Source organism: Gymnoscopelus braueri (assembly GCF_963280865.1).
Source record: "Gymnoscopelus braueri genome assembly, chromosome: 12".
Classification (NCBI taxonomy): domain Eukaryota; kingdom Metazoa; phylum Chordata; class Actinopteri; order Myctophiformes; family Myctophidae; genus Gymnoscopelus; species Gymnoscopelus braueri.
In genome coordinates this window covers 12,847,827-12,868,740 of record NC_137614.1, presented here as the reverse complement: position 1 = coordinate 12,868,740, position 20,914 = coordinate 12,847,827, and the positions used below count along the sequence as shown (strand labels likewise).

Below are 20,914 nucleotides of genomic sequence, written 5' to 3'. Positions count from 1 at the left end.
CCAGATCTGCTTATTACAATTTTTTATTTGAAAATAGCCGATCTACAAGCTCACAACGCGTCGCCATTGTGAGCTTGTAGATCGGCTATTTTCAAATAGCTGATGTATATGTTAAAGTGCTCATGTGGCCCATTGTCGCTTCTTTTTGGGCTGGTTTTCCTAGACCTGGTTGCTTGTTTCTCCCACAGAATCTGGCAACACTGCTGGCTGGGGCCCAGACTGCTGGCGTAGCGGTCCAGGCACCTCGGCTACAACAATGTAGCCTGACAGGCAGCGCGTCGCGGGGTCGAGTCCGATCCCGACGGCCTTTGCCGCGTGTCACTCCCCATCTCTCTCTCTCCACGTTTCCTGTCAGTATACTGTGTATACTATCAAATAAAGGCAGAGGCTTAAAATAAAGAAACACTGGCTGGACATTGAACTTTAAAAGAGCTCCCTACAACAGTGGTTCTCAACCTGTGGGGTCGGGACTACCAGGGGGGGGGGTCCCCAAATTATTTTGGGGGGTCCCCAGATGATTAGCTTAATGTGCAACATTGTTTTATTCTCACTCAACAGTAAACAAACCAACTATACAGCAAGTTTAGAGGATATCTAAAGTTCTAAAGTTACAATTTAATTACTTTTAAGACCTTTTTAATACCAAACTGTCCAAGATTACTTAACTCACTGAGTGCCAGAATTATTTCTGGCTATTTCTGGCCAGTGCGATTTTTTTCCTAAGGTAAAAAAAAGGTAAGGTAAAAAAAAAGTGCTTAGGAAGCGAGATACAGCCTTTTTCAGTTATAAGTTAAACAAGGAGTGGATGGAGCTGCAAATCTTCAGATAATGATATCTTGGGTTCTGAACTTTTTTTTTTTTTTTTTTTTTTTTTTAACACGTTAAACACGTCATTGGCACATTGCGCCTTGCGGTGAAACACGTCAATGGCACTCAATGAGTTAAGAAAGAGGCAAACATTGTGAAAATAGACGATCTACAACACTCACAATCACACAACGCCTCGCATTGTGATCTACAAGCTCACAACGCCTCACAGTGGGAGGCCGTTCACAATATATTTATCTGTGGAACCAAGACAAACTAAATGTAATGCCTACTACAATTCCTTGTGTGCTTGTCAGGGTGGGGGGTCCCCAGTTCAAATAGGATTATTTTGGGGGGGGGTCGCAGCCTGAAAAGTTTGGGAACCCTTGCCCTACAATATGAGTTAGTCTTTATTGCAGTCAGCCATACTGTACTTGTCCCCACTATAAAGCCGACAAGCCGTCATTGATAGGGATTTATTGTAAATCTAGCAATTAAAAAAATACCAGTAACACTGCCTTGCATTGAAATAGCCTATTTGTACTGCATGTTGTCGGGCATTGTATTTTTACAGCAGTTACTGTATGATCCATGACAGATTTCCCCTAGGGACAATAAAGTCTATCCTATCCAATCCTATTTGCAGTTTAACCGTAAATGTACTACTACAAACCACAACGCAATTATGAAATTCCTCTGTAACAAGATATGAAACATTGTCTCCTGACTTGAGGAAGAACTAAAGCAGGTTGCCAAATTAATAAATGTGGAGGGGTTACATTTAACCGCACGAACCCTAGCAGTGTCCCTCTGGGCATGTCATCATAATAGGTGAAAATTTGCAGAACTACAAGCTACAAAGGAATTGGTCTAGTAGAAAGAAAAAAAGGAGGAGACCAAGTACAGACCCCTGGGGGTCCACTCCCCGGTCAACCTGGTTTTAAGTGGTTAACCCATTAAGACCTTAAGAAGCCGATTCTACAAATGTCTTCTAAATCCCAACAGTTTTCTGAAAAACGTATGTTGCTAAATCAGTGGTTCTCAAACTTGTTCATAATTGTCAAGGACCCACAAAATGATATGTACTTGCCCCCCCCCCCCCCCCCCCCCATCTCAAAATATTTTGTTCCAGGGACCCCCAGAAGCAAAGATTTGAGTTGAAAAATGTTTGCTTTAAAAGAAAATATACATTCACAGATTTGCACACATTTTCAATTTTTTTTTAAAATAGCAGATCTACAAGCTCGTAGCGCGGCACTCAGTGCCGCGCTACGAGCTTGTATATCTGCTATTTTTGAATAGCCAAAGTGTAAAATAATGCTTTTTTTTGCTCAAATCAAAAGATGACACAGATGCGTTCCAGGTCTTAATGGGTTTAGTATTTAGTTTTTGTTTTTAACTCTGAATAAAGACCAAAAAGGGCTTGGAGGTTGTTACTGTAACAGTGTACAGCCATGTTCTGGAAAGCACTGTACTGATGGGAGAGGGAGACTCTCATTGTGATTCTCTGCATGGACTGAGCCCTCTCCCTGCCCTGGATGACTCGCCTCTCCCTCCGTATTACTTGGCAGTCGGAGGGCTGTTTGGGGGAAGGGAGGGAGACGGTGGTGGTGGTGCAGGCAGCAGCACAGGAGGGCTGCTGCGATGTGACTGAAATCACAAGAGAGCAGGAGGAGGAGGGTACTAGCGTATCATTGCGGTCACGTTCCTGTAAACTGTCAAACTAAGGGATTTAGAGCCCGGGCTCTCTTTCTGTGTGACAGTCAAAAGTGTATGGGGTGAGCGAAGCACTTATGAGCCGCGCGGGTGTCAGGTTCTAAATAAATACATTTACAACAAGCTAAGGGGGTGGGTGGGGGGTTGGGGGGGGTGCTATGTGCGGATCAAATCGCAGTCCTTTCTTTTTAAACACCCAACAACAACGCCAGGATATTTGAGGAGATCCAAAAGACAAGAGAGACGCATCTTAAAATGCAACACTTGCACTCACTCTGCTACGCTCAATGGTTTTGGGGGCAAGCCGTATAGGAAATGAAGGTGAGGATTTTAAAGAATGTTATGTTTTGGACACAAACACGTGAAAGAGACGGCAACGTGAAGAGTCTGTGTTGAACTTCATAAAAGGGCCAGACAGAGGGTAACATTTTAGGGAAAAAAAAGGAGTGCACATTAAGAAGCGCTATACAAGAATGGATTGAGAGACCAGTAACTAAATCGATTTCATCAATATGCACACACACCCAAACCCTGAACGAGAGAGAGAGAGAGGGTAGCACCGCAGTCACCCCGGCCTCATGGATAATTCATAACACGTATAAATCTATACATCAGGCTTGAGACCAGCCTGCCAGCTTTTGCTTCCTTTTTAGCATACCAAAGTCCTGGTTCCACTTCACACATGCCTCTAAAATACATCACATTTGCTTGTGCTTATATGTGGCCATTTAATCCACTAAGACCGGGAACGCATCTGTGTCATTTTAAGATTTCTTTGGCTATTCAAAAATAGCAGATATACAAGCTCATAGCGCGGCACTCACTTGTAGATCTGCAATTTTTTGAGAAATCGTGGGACATTTGTGCAAATCTTTGAATATATATATAGCCTATGTTTTAAAGCGAACATTTTTAACTCCGATCAGTGCTTCTGGGGGGTCCCTGGAACAACATAAATTGAGATGGGGGTCTGTGGCCAAATACATATCATTTTGGGTGGTCCTTGGCATGGACAAGTTGGAGCACCACTGATATAGCAACATACCGTTAGGATTTAGAAAATATTTTCATATATGTATTTGGCCGCGGACCGCCATCTCAAAATGTTTTGTTCCAGATCGACACAAGCTTGCAAGATCTGCTATTTTTGAATATCCAAAAGAAATCTAAAAATGACACAGATGCGTTCCCGGCTTGAATGGGTTAACCCTGCCTAAACAACTACACAGAGAAAGGCCAACAGCCCGCACAGTGACCCAGCCATGAGCCACCATGAGAGGAAGGTATTGAAGTCTGCAACGGGGCCGCTGTGCGCCGGCATTCCCTCGCTCTCTGGGCCCAGTGTGTAAAGCAGCTGGGCTGAACCAGTTGTTACCCATGACTGGGCATAAAACTGGAAATAAAACATTGTGGGTTCTAATTTTATCATAGCCCTACACACCAGCATGAAGTGACCACAGAGGGGAGAACCTCCGAGCCTAATTGGTGGTTGTGGCGGAGGAGGGGTTGGAGGCAGGGTTGGGGGGAGGGGGAGGGGGGGGGGGGGGTTGGCATCCTTCCCCCTCTCAGCAGTCCCCTTTCAAAGCCCTCTGAAATATCTCAAACAGAGATGTGAATTGTTAATTCAGTCTGCAAACTTGCTTTTTTTCCAAAGGCGCTGCCAAAATGCTGACAATTTTTGGAAGGTCCAAATCAGGCTAGGTCTAGGATGTTAACCATTTAAGTCCATTTTACCTATAAGGGGGGAATGAAGAAGGCCTTTATTTAGTCTCCTCAAACAAAACCAGTGACACACGCACGCACACACACACACCACTGCCATTAAACCAGGATACACATGCAGCAACCCCTATAAGGGTAACATCATGCTCGGGTAAGTTTCCTTCATAACACTGCCATTCCAACTACAGCACTTCTTCTTGCTAGAGCTACATTGTGGCTTGATTATTATACTGCTATGACAAGACGTCAGGTGATCCGCATTCAAATCTTGATGTTAATGTGGAAGAAACGACTACTTAAGAGATATCCTAAGATAAACAAGCATTGTTTGGGTATTTATTAGAGCGAAACCCATAACATATTATGTAATTAGTGATCGAGATGAGATCTGAAAGTGATATTAAAGTAAATAAATAAACTCGCGTTTCTAAGATTGCCAGTATGAAACCTTACAGATGCTCCACAGGAAGTAGCAAACATATATAAACTTCATTTAAACACCTCTTTTACAAGTGAGACCTGGCCAAGAGAGGGACACAGTATATACATAAATATATTTAAAAAACAGACACAAAGAAGATGGAATACAATTAAAAACATGTAACAGCACAGTATAGCATTAGTACTACAGGGTTTACAGTGTGTCCATTATCCGCCTTAAAATCTGGCAATGAATTAAATAAGATGTTCCAGTTTGAGTTTTGGCTGCAAATCATTCCATGGCCGTAGGTCCTCGACAGAACAAGCTCATCTCGCCTGCCTCGGTTCAAACAGCAGGCACCGTACAATGCACTTCCTAGTGGAAATAGGTCCATTGTTCTTGTTTTTACATCACGGTTAGAAAAAAGAAAACCCTAATAAGTGTTTTCAAACCAACTTCCTTCTGTAGGGATTTTCAGTCATATCATATTCCTGTCATTCTTTGATGAAGTTATTATACAGCATCCAGTGCTGGCTGTGGATTTCATTTAGAATACTTTTAGTGGCAAGCGTATAGTGTAGACATTAAATATGAATGCCGAAGCACTCTCCAGATCAACTGGAAGCCCGGGAATGCGTGAAGGCTGTCCCTCTCTTTTTAGAAATGGTCATAATATTTGTCCAAGAAATACCTGAGAAGCAGGAGCCTTTTCGCACGTCTGGCCCACTGGGTCACAGGAGGCTACTGTTATCAGTGGCCATCGGGCCCACATCAGTGCCACGGCTCGTTCAGAAGCAAGATTCCACATAGTACAGTTAGCCCACAGCTTGGCAAACGTGCACATCACTTTCAGAAGTAACGTGCTGTTGTAGAGGACAGAAGACTCTAATTGGGAGGAGATGTATGTGAGCTAAATATGGACCGAGTGAAAGAGACCGAGGTTGAGAGAGGGCTGAGCAACCTGGACAAAATCAAATATCACAATATCTTTGACCAAATTCCTCGATAATGATATTGTGAGGATAATATCGTATTGTGACGATAACATAAAATGCTTTTAGTTGCCAAAGTCTTTTTAAAAAAGGGTGAAAATAGCTGATCTACAAACAAACTCACATCGTCTAACATTGCCACGTGTTGTATAAAATACTGTATAGATTAAAACAAGGAATAGACAACAATTATGCCATATCACGATCTTGCGATATCCCAAATCCCAGACGATATCTAGTGTCATCTCACGATATCGATATAATATTGACCATTATCATATCCATAAACGGCAATTTTGCTCTCATACTTGGGGAAGGGGGGGGGGGGCCCAAAGGGTGGGGTGGCGGGTGAATATGACGTGAGACAAATGGCTGCCGTGCAGGGTTTCCTGCAGGAAAAAAGTTAGGCCCGGTGCTACGGCTGGGGAGAATCATGTGTGCCCACGCAAAGCGCGGGCACGGCGGAATTGAAAACCTGCCGTGTGAATATACTAGTGAATACTTAAAAAGGCAACCAGCCTAGTGATGGAAGCCTCCAGTCAGACATCATGGCCAGCTGTAGAGCACACCACACCACTGACCCACTTTCACTCCCGTTCCCTCTCACAACATGACCATCCCTGCTCCACAAATCAACTCCAGACCCACGCAGCACATTCCAGCACCTTCTAATTGATTTCATGTGTCGAAATTCACCTCAAGAAGATACTCGCTCGAAGAAGAGTAGAACTGGATTTTAAAGAGAGCAAAGGGCTTTGAATTCCAAGCGTAAAATGTAGTATAAAAGTAAACGTTCTACTTGTATAGCGGGGGGGAGCATGGGGTATGCAACATGTGTGATAATTGCACTCTTACACTTGAAAGGGTTTTTCATTCAATGAAGATTGAATTGGCTGTCCCAACTCTTCTGTTCCAATACATTTTAATTCATTTAATGTGCCATGATGAAAATGTCAACTTTCCTCCAAGCACAGATACAGTATATGGAACACTAATTACAATAAAAAGAGAAAGCTTTAAAAAGAGAACTGGAACACAGCTGAACTGTTTGCCAAGCAGATATAAATGTGAAAACTACATTTGTTTCACATGCATGCCTCGAACACTGAGCTCATCAAAGTGGAATCGCAGTGCTCCAACCAATCCCATCCCCTCGTGAATAATTTCCAGGCAGAGCGACAGAGCATGGATTCTATTAAATGCAGTTTAAGATAAGGGTACAAATGGGAATCTGGAAAAAAAAGGGTCTTGAATAAATAAATGGGACTTATGGGTCTCGGTGTGCGTGGTGCGTTCACTGGGGTGACAGGGAGGTGGAAAGAACCACCGCTGCAAACGCAAAACCGGGGCTGTTTCTCATCACCCATCACCCCTCTCTTCAGAACTCACTGATCCTACAGTATGTTGTGGAACTTGGGTCTTCCAGAGTGTTCCATGGACTGAAAAAAAAAAGGACTGAAAATAAAATAAAAAGAAAACAGCAAGCCAACCGCAGTATGTAATTAGACCCCTGAGGTCAAGTTTGAAATGATTTCTCTGTGCTCTTGTTTAGCAAGATTTCAAAGCAAGAAACCCAGCTTTATAAGTAACAAGCCAAACAACAATGACCAAGAACTTCAAGAAGAGGACGAGAATGAGGGCAGAGGAACTTCTGGTTATTCCTGGATGTTTGTGGTGCATTAATTATTCAAAAGGTAGGTTTTTTTTTTCCTCTCCAACTAGAGAGGCAGAGTACTTTGAATATAAAATCATTCTACAGTCAATCTACTGTATAAGGGGACGCACACAGTTGTTTTACAGATAAGTGAAAATAGTTCCATTTAGACTTTTGAACTGTTTAAGCCCTATTGTATACTTCATTGTACAACAGTGATGAGCAGCAAGATAGCCGATCTACAAGCTCTGATAGGGAGGGGAGGCGCACAGTTGTTTTACAGGTCAGTGAAGTGAGTCCGATTTAGGCTCATCATAAACCGTTTAAGCCTTATTTTATACTGCAATTCAATGCTATGAATTGAAAACTAAACTTCTTTTTTTTTTTAAGTCCAGCTATGGCTTGCCTAAAATAGCGACACCAGGTTGAAAAGTGGTGGAGGAAAAAAAACTGTGCGACACAACTAGTACACAATATTATAGGGCAAAAGTCCTATGCTATCGCCCGCCCTGAGCACCGCCGTGGCCACTGCTGAATCACAACTCATTCAATGGCAGCACTGTGTAGTGTCCATCCAATGGAAACAACCACTTAGCTTTGTGCAGGGCCAACCCACTGGCCAGCATCAACACAGTTGACCGGCTTACAGGACACACGCAACGTCTAGGTTCAGGCCAATCAACTTCTAATCCACAAAAGTCATTTTCAAAGTGGCCGAACGTGCATACAAACAACAGCTGCACTTTAGAGGCAGTTAGTGTCCTCCCGTCGTGCCCCGAAGGCCTTTTTTGTGTCATAGGACAACAAAGGGGTCCAGAAGTGACCTCTGAGGTAACCCGATGAGGCTCTGCATGCCGTCACAGGACACAGTCAGCCATAAAAAGCCCACAGAGGGCAGGGCCACAACGGTGAGAGTGAGAGAATGAGATTGATTTAACAGAGAGATAAATGCAAGGAGTTCCTCTGCCATGTACAGTTTTGCCCACTCTTACTTCACACGGTAAAATCCTATAGCGTTAAGAGTGCACATATACTGTAGTACTTTGATGCTGTTGAAAATAGAAAATGGGAGCCACAAAATGAAGGCCGGACAACAATGTAAACGGAGGCATTCATTGAAAGTTGCCAACATCATGGCCGTAAATCTTCCTCTTGCTTTACTCCTGTCCTTTGACATGAGTGAACAAAAACTGAGATTGCAAAAATGAGGAGGGAGAATGCCACTAAACAAGTGGCTCAAAGCATACTTATTTACACGCACATTGGCGGTGGGTGCTAGGCCAATGGAACCCCAAATTAATACGGTGCCATAAAAGAAGAGTTTTGTTGTTAGATTAGATGTAGTACATAATTTCCCAACTGTCTATAATAGATACGGTAGGTTGTGGATGATCGTGGAGAGGGTGAAACCTACAGCATGATCTGAAGTCATTGTTATACATTCTCTCACTGTGCTAACGTTTAGCTAGCGAAATAATAGTGAAATCAAACTGTTGCTCAATTTAGCCCCAAGGGTCCTTGATGGTGTCCCAGGGGGTCCCCAGCCCCCACTTTAAGGACTAAATGGTTCAGAAAGAAAGATCACTGTGAATGACAGCGGTATCTGTGTATCCATTCTGCACCACTCATTACATTTACGTACTTCAAAGCAAGCGGAAGGCTGGAATGTGTGTGTGGCTCAATAATTGCCTGGAATGAACCATAAACAATGCATAAATGAGTTGTCATGCCGTTCACATCTTAATAGACCACCTCTTTGTTCAGTGGCAAGCCCCTAAATCTCCAATGTGTCAAACACAGAAACACAAAAAGATCTTTCTTTACATATATATTTCCCGGTCTGTGTGTGTCATCACTGTATTCTCATTGCAATTTAATTGCACAATAACAGCAAACGGTTTATTAAAGCTGCAATCCATAAGATTTATGTCCTTTGCTGGGATTTAAACCTAGGTCTCCCGCGTGGGAGACAGCATTTCTACCAGCTGAGCTCCAATGGAACTCCCACTTGGGCAGCGGGAGGTACTGAGCTTTCAGGCAATGCCACTTTGTCAACCAGCAGTGTTCCTACCCGAACACAGGGAAGGGACTTTCTCATTAGAAGAGCAGGATGAGCACCTATTGTATTAACATATTCTATACAGAAGATTGGTCAAAATAACGTTCCGAGCACTGCACCAGTGCGAAGCCCTATTTAAATTGCAATGTTTATTATTATTATTTGTGGCACAAATGAATCACGTTTTTTGAGGGGCTAAACGTACTCAAAATGGTTGCGCCTCTTCGCACACACATCATACCTGGCTAAACATTACGCATTTTAATGGTCTAAAAAAGGGGCGTGGCCTAATGGCTCAATAGCGCCCCCTACAAAATGTAAAAGTTGAAGCCCCACAATACGGTTTCACCTACATGTATGAAAATTGGTACACACACCCGACTTACAAAAACGTTTGAGAACCAATGAGTCTAAAACATTGGTTTTCAACCTGCGACATGATTTTGGGAGGGTCCCCAGATGACAGTGAAGTGACAATTTAAGGACTTTTAAAGACATTTTTAGTACCTAAAAACAATAAAGAAAATGAAGACCATTACTGCATCGTAATCAACAAACTATACTATAAAAACTGGTCAAACATTGTCCAAATTTCAAATAATATAAGAGGCAAAATTGGTAAAATAGCCGATCTACAAACTTGTAGATCTGCTATTTTCACAATATTTATCTGTGGAACCGAGTCAAACTAAATGTAATACCTCAACTCCTCAAGTGCTTATCAGGATGGGGGTCTCGGCCTGAAAAGGTTGAGAAACACTGCTCTACACTGGTTCTCAACCGTTTCCATTTCATTTAGTTCCTATTCCTAACTGTTCCTGGCTCATTTAGCCAGGAACCGCCTGGAACCCCCACTACGCTGTTGTGAAAAAAATTGCTTTTTCTCTGTTACTGTTGCTTTTTGGCGAAAACAACCTACATTCAACTGCCCACAACTATGGAACGGATGATCGTGGCGGCTCACGAGTGAAAATTGCAGACCTACAAGCTCGCTTCTATTTTCATATATAAAATACTTTTGAATAATGTTGGAATTTTTTTTAATTGATGAAAAGTTTTTTTTGTTTAAACTTTTTTTAAATCTTTGGAAATACATATTTACTTATTTTTTATGTAGGAAACAACAAAAAAAGGAGATATTTACTCGCGACCCCAAAGAATTGGTCTGCGACACAAACATGGGTCCCGACCCACTGCTTGGGAAACAGTGCCCTATGAAACAGCAACAGTAGCAACCAGCATGTTGCTGCAGCATTCACAGGCAACACACTCAGGTTTGAGTGCAATGACTGAATATGATAAAAGTAGACAGGTTTGGCACAAGGCAGCAGTCCATGAAATTGAAATCTTATCTTCATATATTGTCTTCTCTCCTCTGGCCAGGTGTAAAAGCCACTGGGGGGGGGGGGGTCTTATGTGCTCAATTGATTGGCCCAGTAACCTGTGAGATTTTCCCATGTGTAACAACCCGGAATCGAACCCAGGTCTCTCGCACGAGAAACAAAACATTTAGCCTATACCTCAGCCACAAGGGAATCCCCCTTTCCTCGTATAGGCCAAGGGAGATATTAGGCTTTTGGGCTTCAGGCGCTGCTACACAAGCATGCATGCAAGCGCTGGAGCGTGCGCTGGAGCGTGCGCTGGAGCTGGATCTAAGACTGACACAAGAGGAAGAACAGTTTTTAAAAAAAAGTCCCTAGAGTGCAGACACTCTTTCGTGGCCAGCCCGAGGCGTCGGGTGAGGAGTTCACCATCAATGATGCACAAAGGCAAAATATGTCAAAAAGCCAGCATTCACACAGTCGTGCATGGTGTGTGAGGCAAATGTTGCAACCGGTTGCAATGTTTGAACTATTTTGTTTACTCTACCTGTAAAAAATGCATGGATAGAAGATCTATTTATTTCATGTCTCAAACAGAATACGTACTTGTGGCGTTGTTGGTTTACATTTTTCATGTGAGGCATGTTCAAAGGAACTATACGATGAACAAAGCAACATCATAAGACTGGCTGAAAAAAAAGACAGTCATCATCACACCAACAAGAATGTAACATCTTCCTATCAGACAGGGAGAGAACCACAGTTTTTATAGCCTGCAACAACCCAAGGCATCTTACAGAGCCGCATTAATACTCACCAACACTCCGTATTTTGTTCAATAAGCCAATCCAGTGAATACACAGATTTTTGGGTCTTAGGGGCTAAACAGAGTAAACAGTGATGTAGACCTAGCTACCAGAACACGTCATTCACATTTCACAATACTGTACATCCTATTCACAATCACAAAATACCCTTTCATCTGTGGTGTTACGCTTTTGCATGTGGGGAACCACACCGAAGACATTCATGCTAATCTGCCTTTAGCTTGTGATCTCAGTTAAATCGACAATGCAGAACAGGAAGAGGGAGTGTAAAAAGAAGAAGGATGTCTCTCTTCAGTATACTGAAGAACAACATCCTTTTTTTTACAAGGATTGTAAAGGATTCTTGAGCCTGGTATTATTCATTTTGGATATTGCAAATTCTTCTTTAGATTCAAGGACAAAAGTCTGCCGAATAAGACCACAACAAAGTCCTCATTTGAATTCCAATTCCACATTTGAGGTTACATCCATGTCTTTTTATTATAGATTTGAGCAAATGATTTCAAAGCGAATATGTGTCGGTCACCTAATGGACTACAAGCAGCTTCTGTACTGTACAATAACTGTTCTCAGGTCACTCACAAGTCACAACCAGGTGTAAAAGCTGGAGAGAGCAATCCAAGTACTATTATCTGTTGAATTTGTATGAAGGATGCTGCATTTTTCCAACAGATGTTTTCCAGTGATAGTTCTAAGGAAAGGTAAAGCCAGGTCCCATTAAAAAGGTCATTCAAACAGACTGTAGGCTCCTCAGGAATTCAACCTCTTTAGCCTCTGACCCACATCTGCACATTTCACCAAGCATTCACTACTTTCTGATGGGGATTACGATCATATACAGCATGTCAGCTCAACCATAATTTAATGCAACATCCATGCACTTTTCTTCCTATTCTTCGGGTGAACATTCTGCGAAAATAGCAGATCTACAAGCAACACGTTGTGAGCTTGTGGATCAGCTATTTTTGGCAAAGAGATCTGGGGAGGGAAATACTAGCGGATTTAGTGTAAAGTACTGGCTGGGGGACCCCGGTCAACAAAGTATAAAAAGTTTAAGTGATTAAGTGGTTTATTCAACTTCACTCATAACACCACAGACACACTAATTGTCCAATGTCATAACAACTGTCCACTTTATGACGTGTTTCCATGTTGTGTGGGCACTAAGTTCTGTTACTCAATTTTGCCTTCAGATTTTTATGTGCCAAATCTGCCCATCAAACTATTGCAACCAACAATACTGCGGTACAGCCATCTGACCGTGGTCTCTTCAATACTTTCTCAGTCCTAAGTTCATGCCGCAGGCGGCCCCAGTGGTGGTGATCCTCCTGACAAATCCAAGCATTATCAGTTCGGTAGGCTGACCCCGGGGTTCATGGCCACACGTCCATCCTTTCGGACCAGCACTGTCATTGGGGCAGCTGCAGTTGAGTTGCGTCAACATTCCACATTGGCAAGAGATCTATACATCCAGTCCATTGGTTGGCATTTCTAGCTCTGCTTGTCCATGAGGTAACTCATTTGTCAGTGCCATGGAGTGCCTCCAGACCAGAGCTGAATCCTGGTTAAGTTTATTTTGTTTTAGCCCCCCCACAACCACCCACGCACCACTCCTTTAGCTAGCCCCTCCCCCACAGTCACATCCACATTGGATTAATGGTCTTCCTGTGTCCAGATGTTATGGATGAGGTAGGAGGAGCTTACTGAGTTCAGTATGCATTTCACTCTGAATACTGCACACTTACAACACAGATAATGACATTTAAAAAACAATAAAAGCACTGATACTGCCAATAAACTGCTGTTTCTTACTGTCGAGGTCAGTGTGGTAATTTTCCATTTACCACAACAAATATGGAATTGGAAAGGGGAAGGAGCAGTGTTTTTGGTTCTCCATACATACAGTCTAGTCTGCATGGAAACAACCACACACTCTTTCCTAAATGTCTTGGGAATTCTTGCAAAGATGTTTAGAATAATGACATGAATCATTCAACCTTGCACCTACAGGGCCTACCACCGAACATGATGGGCTTTCATTAGAAACCCAATTTTAAAGCCCGGAGGAGGTGAGCTGACTGACATGCCTCCTTCAAAAACACTGCACAGGTTTAAGGCTACTCATTTGTAATTTCATTACACCCTCCAAAACCACACGCTGGTGTTCACTCAACAGGTCACCAATGATGCACTTTGGAATATCTAATAAGGGATTAAAGGATCCCCACTGAAATCTGACAACCCCACCTCCCGATGGGGTTGAGAGGGTAATTGTACAGCTATTCAATTCATCTTTCTATCATCAGACAGTACCTGGCTGTCACTGGAAGGAGGTGGAACGGCCTGTTGAGATAAAAAATAATAATATGATTTTTCTTTCAGCTACCGACGCTGCACGTCGGGGCAAGCCTCGCCATTTAAGATGTAGGCTACAGCACAGCCAAACACAACTGTGTGCACATTTCGCGAAGTATGTCAAAACAAACGATGAAAACTGATCCCAACAATAGGGTTCCACAGGTTTGATTCACAACTCACGCGTGGCTCCTCCGATTTTCATTTTCTGAACAACAAACCAGCACATTTAAATGGCTGCGTGTTCCTCCTTGACATCTATGATGATCACACAGGGAATATTGTTGAACAATCGTGTTCTTATATTGCATAACGGAGCGGCAATATTGATATTTTGTCGCAGCCAGCCAGGGAGAAATGTAGCGATTGTGGAAACGGGCTGTTCATTTAAATTCTGCGATTGCCTTTTTATACCTGCTCAATATTGCCAGTGTGCACACTGGGAACTGGCAACATCATTGCCTTTCATCCAAATGGCAACATTGTTGCCTTTCATCCTAATGGCAACATTGTTGCCTTTCATCCTAATAGGCCTATTATGTCTGGTATAACATAAGCGCTGTGAAATAAATTGCATACACATTTAAAACAATCGGCATCCATAGCTACTGCTTGCCTGTACAGGCAAGCAGTAGCTTATTATTTAATATTTATTATTTTAGGGTACTAAGCCCTACCCTACCCTATAGGCTATAATAGCCCACCTTCTGCGATTAAATCTTTTTCTCACGAATCATCGATCTCTCCCTGTTGGTCTGCATGCATGGCGCACTGTGTGTGTGTGTGTGTGTGTGTGTGTGTGTGTGTGTGTGTGTGTGTGTGTGTTGTGAAGATAGCCTGTTTGCACTGCTGTTGGTTCCAACTCTGATGAATGTAGGCCTGCAGACACAGACACACACACAGATGCTTTGCAAAAGTGGTCACGCTCTCGCTCTCTTTCTCGTAGTCAAGTCTATCACAATGCAAAGAAATAACAGGGGGGCTCTCTTACCTTCGATTGCTCCAACAGGAGATATGATCTCCAACGTGAGTATAAATCCCAAGCAGAACAACCTCATTGCCATCAGTCCTGAGCAACAATGCCCGTTGGCACTGCTGCTGCTGTTATAAACGTATAAAGAAGGAAAAGTTGGCTGGAATTCTAAAAAACCAAACAATACGATCAACCAACCACCACATCCGAACCCCTGGCCAGGCCGGGGGTGCGATTGTCGGTGAATTGCACCCGTAGTCACGCACACTAGAGTGAACGCGTTGGATAGGCACCGCTTCTGTAATAATAAAACAATAAAAAATGCAAGATAAAATAAAAATTAAAAAAAGGGCTACAGCCCCGACGAGGCTATAGGCAGTGCTGCTGCACAATCATGTATATTTCTAATTGATTAATTGATGAATCGGGCATTCAAACATGATGCACATTGCACAAGGCACAGTGTAACCTCTGTCTTGTCTGTAATGAGGTGTCTGCCTCTCTCTACTATAATACAACCATTCCACCAAAAACATCCAGTCCTTTAGGCGAGTCCTTGTTGAAACTGTTAAAAATTAGTCCATGCCACAAAAACTTAAAAAATAAAAATAAAGTAAAAAAGCGTTTTTCTCCTTTGTGGAGCGCCGATGCCTCCTTGGTTGGGTTGTTGCTGGTGGTTTACATGTGTGTGTGGATGGTTTGGTTCAGTCTGTGTGGAGGAGCTCCAGCAGCACTCACTGACTGACTGTGGTGGAGTGCAGTGTTGCCAGATTTTGCGAGAGAAATAAGCAACCAGGTCTATGAAAACAAGCCCAAAAGAAGCCACATGAGCACTTTAAACCTATATGCATTGGCTATTTGAAAATAGCATATCTTTAAACTCAAGCTTGTACATCTACTATTTTCAAAATAATCTTATTATATTATTATATATATTTTTTGAAACATTCTAACACAAATAGGCTACATGTTTGGGGGTCCATGGCATGACAATGCTTGAGAACCACTGGTTTAAATAATAATTACAAATTTGGAATATGGAAACAAGCCCAAATAAGCAACTATACTTTAGAAACAAGCCCAAAAAAACACAATCCGCAACTAACCATTCGCTTATAATAAGCAGACATGGCAACACTGGTGGAGTGGGACTAGCTCGTGACGTCACCGACTCAACTCCACACAAAAAAAATGGGAAAACTCTGCCTGTGCGCACGCGCGAACACACCTCCCTTTCTCCTATTTCATGCTGGCTTTTCAGTCAGTGTTGTTGCCATGTCTGCTTGTTATAAGCTTACGTTGGGCTTGTTTTTCTGTAAAGTTGCTTGAAAATATTGGTAGTTGCGGGTTCAGTTTTTTTGCGGGGCTTGTTTCTAAATTGTAATTGCTTATTTGTTTATTTATTTATGTATTTTAAACCAGTGGGTGTCAAATATGTTCATGTAACGGACCCCTAAAATTATTATTATAAGTATTTGAAAATGTTTTGTTCCACATTTTATTTCAAGATTTTTTGAAAATAGCAGACGCAAGCTTGTAGATCAGCTATTTTCTGAAGCTCATGTGGCCTAGCCCTAGTCGTTTCTTTTGGGCTGGTTTTCATGGACATCATCGTGGTTGCTTAGTTATTTCTCTCAAAAGATCTGGCAACACTCCAAATTCATACTTCGCTCGTACGGCGGCGTCGCGCGCCGAACCTCACAACGCGGTCGCATCCCTATTAACCCCTAAAGTTGTGTTATGTGAGCATGAATGCTATGTTTTTTTTCCGGCGTGCGCGACACCGTCGTGCGACGACGTAGCATAAACGGGAGGTTTGGAACAGAGAAAAGGGCCCTGCTCTAGCTGCTGCAACTGGCGCTCCTGCATCAGCCATGTTGGCTCAATATTTCAAAGGAATGTTCTTCTTTAGGCCCAACTTGCCCAAGTCGTGACCTGTAATGATTACCTCCCTGTATAGAAATGGTTAACCTTTATTCACCATTTAAAAACCAGTCCAGCTGAGTTGAGCCATTTATGGAGGGTATTTGAATATGTTTTGCTACCACAATAATTGCAAATATATCCTATATGTATGATGGGGCATGGGCCATATTTTATTCTCTAACATTCGGTATTTAGTTAGCAATGCATAATGCTGTCATATCCTAGAGAAATTATCATCATCGTGTTTTTATTGTTACTTAGCGAAAATAAATGTTTCTGTGGTTTTGGGGGTGGAGCACCCATGAGCCTTGGGGGGCAAGGCTTCAGATGGTTCCAGGGGGTCTCCAGCCAAATGAGGAGCACTTTAATTACACCATGAAGACTCTTGAAATTATTACAATACAAAAAATGTGAGAGTGACTAGGCTATTCCATTATGTTTTATGTCTCCACTGTGAACAGGCCCGGATACAGAAATTATTATTTTTATAAATTATTATTATATATATATTTTTTTTTTTCTTTTTTTTTGGGGGGGGGGGGACAGTCAGGGCATTTGGGGGGGGCATTGCCCCCCCCTTGCCCATGCCTAGATCCGGCCCTGTCTGTGAAGCTATAATTATGACATATTATATAGGCACATTAATTGAAATCAAAATATTTTTTATATCATGGTCTTAGACTCTTAAGAACAGAATCATTTGAAAAGGGGGACAATGACCTAAAGTCACTTTGAGGTCCATGACATGAAAAAGCTTTTTTTTATATATATTATATATATCACTTTTAAAACAAAAACACACATATATATATATTCATGTAGGCCTATATGGCATTATAGAGTGAGACCACATTTTGCCTTATTTCTTGAAAACTGAAATACAATCTCAGCTTTGCTAAAGCTCAGCGCAAATCTTTGTAGGTTGCGCTGAGTGGTGGAGGCTTCTAAATGCAACATTCTCGACTCTATTGTGCCCTCTAGTGGCTCTATTGTGGTCTGTTTCATGAATCTGCTGGAAATCAAGATTCAACATCCTTTGCTGTTGTTTCATGCCATTATACAAGTATGATACTTGATAGAGTCAAATCATTGGGGTTCAGCTCCTCGACATTGCAGCAACAAGAAGAAAATAACAAAAAGTTGCAATAAAATGACAATAGAATCAAATTAGAGTTTTAAAGAAATGCGTTCTACCTCTAAATACTAGTTCACATGCAGTCTATATGGTTCACATAAAGAGCCAGTGTACGATATGATGTTATCTATAACAGACCAGACTTCATCATTCCATTTATTTCCCTGTGTGAGTGTTTTAAGTGTGACATTTTAGCCAATAAGAGAGCACAAATGGTTGGATACTGTCATACTGTGTGATATTAACTTCAGTGATGAACTGTCTGGTCCAGGAGTGAAGCCATTCTGTAAATGACAGATTAAGTGCCAGCTTTGTGGGCTGTAAAACATGTCCTCCACATGCAAATGTAGGTTAACCTGGACATTTTTATAGTGCTTGTTTAGTGGTTTTATTGCGTGCAAAGGGTTGGGTTGGGTATTCTTGTTACCCTTCTTGACCAGCAGGGCGCGGGCACTACTTGACATTAAAATTCACACATTGACCAATGTTAAAAACAAACTTGGATTTTGTGTGGCAACTTATTGAAAATCTCAAATGAACATTAAAGGAGTCAATCAACCATATCATAAACCGGCCATTTTGCTCTTACTTTTTGCTCTTACTCGGGGGTGAGAGAGTGGAATGTCAATTAAATTAAATTTCAAGGACCCCATGGAAACAAGCCATAGGCTTTCTTGGGTTTTAAATACTTAGCTGACCTTGTATTGAACTGTACTTTCCTGTGCTTTTTTTCTGCAAACTGCTAAGTATTCAATCAATCAATCAAATTCAATGATGTCCCATCCTCAGAATCAGAGTGTCACATGTGCTATATGTTCTCATGGTACAACATGCTAGCTAGCTACTATCAACAACACTATTGGCTTCCCGGGCTCTTCAGTCTACACAGAAGAAAAGAAGAAAGAATCAGAGAAGAACATGTAAGGTAGGCTATGCAGAATCTGGAAACATCTCATGCCTGTTTCCATATCATGGTCCCCATGACAGAATCAAATGAAATAGCAGGGGACAATGATCTAAAGTCAAAATCAGTGGTGCAAGTAACTAACTACATTTACTCAAGTACTGTACTTACGGTACGTACAATTTTGAGGTATATTCACTTTAATGGAGTATTTCCGATTTTCAGTACTTTTACTTAAGTAAAAAATGTGAGTACTTTTTCCACGGTTCCACCACTGGTGGAGTAGAAGTTTCTAAATGCAACGTCCCCGCTACATGGCGCCCTCTAGAGGCACGTGAGGGAGGGAACGAGATGTGAATCTGACTTTCATGGACTCAGATAATCTACCTATCTTGAGTCAAAGATAAAACTTAATTTATTGAAACCATAAACAGAGGAAAGGGCTTTTCTTGGTTTATAGACATGCAAAGTCATCAATTTGCCTCTTTGAGTCAGGGGGGGATTAAGACTCAAGGAGGCCCCTAAGCCAGTTATCTTTTAGGGCCCCAACCCTACCCTGACCCCACGCTACCCAGAACGGGCAGTCTGGTGGGCACGCAAACACACCACTCAAGCTGTTAGGCATCTGTGGGTCAAGAAATCACCTGTAGACATTTTATTGTACAGAATTTACAGTCTACCTACAGCATGATATTTATTTGCATGTCAGCTCTGTTAGTCAAATGTTGGGCTTGTAGCCTATACTTGTAGGCTGAAGGGCCCATAATTTGAGCATTAGCCTATATTTGAATATACATTTAATGAAAATGTATTATTCATATGTTTACATAAGTAAATTGTTGATGGGCCTCGAGGCGCAGAGGCCCCTGGCAGTCAAGGCCCCCCACGGGCCCCATTTTCGGTCCAAAATACATCCATGCCTCAAGTTCACATAAAGATCCTGTGTATATCCTCATGTTTATCCCAATAGGGCTGGTTTTCAGTTAGTATTGGGACAAAATATCAAATTATGTGGATAGGACCTTATAGCAGACTTCTTTCCATTCATTCCCTATGTGAGTGTGCTGTTTTGAGTGTGATTTTGTTTGTTGTCGCTGATAGTAAAGCACAAATGGATATGAAAAGTAACTTCAGAGATGAACAGTCTTGTCATGTGACCTGGACGTTTTATATTGCTGTTTTATGTCGTGCAAAGGGGTTGTAGATTCTTGTCACCATTCTAGACCTGCAGGGGGCACTGAATACTTGACTTACGGTATTGAATACATTCATACATTCACCAATGTTTAAAAGAAACTCAAACTAGAAAGGTGCAATTTGGGGAAATTACAAGTGTGGCTGTCTTGATCACACCGATGCCGTTGGGACCCAACGAATCCTCTGGAAGACATTGTTGTGTCAGAGGCCAAGCAACATGCGATTTAAATTTGGTGCTGATCAATCCTGCATTCATGATATTGTGTTTTGATTTTATGAAATAGGCCCCTCCCACAAATTTGAAAGCCAATTACATTGTCACATCACGCCTGAGATCACAAGTAATTAGGAGGGGAGTGGGGAATTGGGGATTGATCCCCCAAAATTCATGGTTATGCAATAAATCATTTAAATGGTTAATGTTTTTGCATTTATGGCGCGCCCTATGGATAAAAGAGGAAATTGCTTTTGGCACTGCGTTAATTCCACCACCCTCGACATGTGATTTCAATTTGGGGTTGATTGGGCGTTTTGTTTCTTTGAATTTTCTGTAAAATAGGCGCCTCCCACTAACTTCAGAAGCCACTTATGGCCAAACGGTATGAATTATCAACATTCTGTGTGATGGGGTTTTATCACATGGGTCCAAAGATCATGTGTGCCAATTCTTGTGAGATTTGGAAAAAATCTCTATAGGAGGAGGAGCAAAAAGTGTTTTGAATTAGAATTCAAAATGGCAGGAAATCTAATCAGACACAAATGGGCGTGGCCTACATGGGGAGTTGCATCACGATACAAGGAATCCAGGGAAGCAGGAACTTTGATTCAAGAGGATTCAAGATGGTTCAAGAGTTATCGGCCAAAACGTAATGTGGGCTGTTATAGCGCCACCATGAGGCCGAAT

General features: G+C 42.0%; 1 protein-coding gene across 1 annotated transcript in view; it reads right to left on the bottom strand.

The window, feature by feature from the left end:
• lrp1ab (low density lipoprotein receptor-related protein 1Ab) overlaps window positions 1-15,504 on the bottom strand; it is a 165,553-nt gene extending 150,049 nt beyond the window's left edge. Inside the window, exon 1 of the mRNA XM_080445809.1 lies at window positions 14,867-15,504. Coding sequence (XP_080301935.1) covers window positions 14,867-14,939 — 73 coding nt within the window. The 5' untranslated portion in view covers window positions 14,940-15,504. The remainder of the gene's footprint in view (window positions 1-14,866) is intronic.
• Between the last annotated feature and the right edge of the window lie 5,410 nt (window positions 15,505-20,914).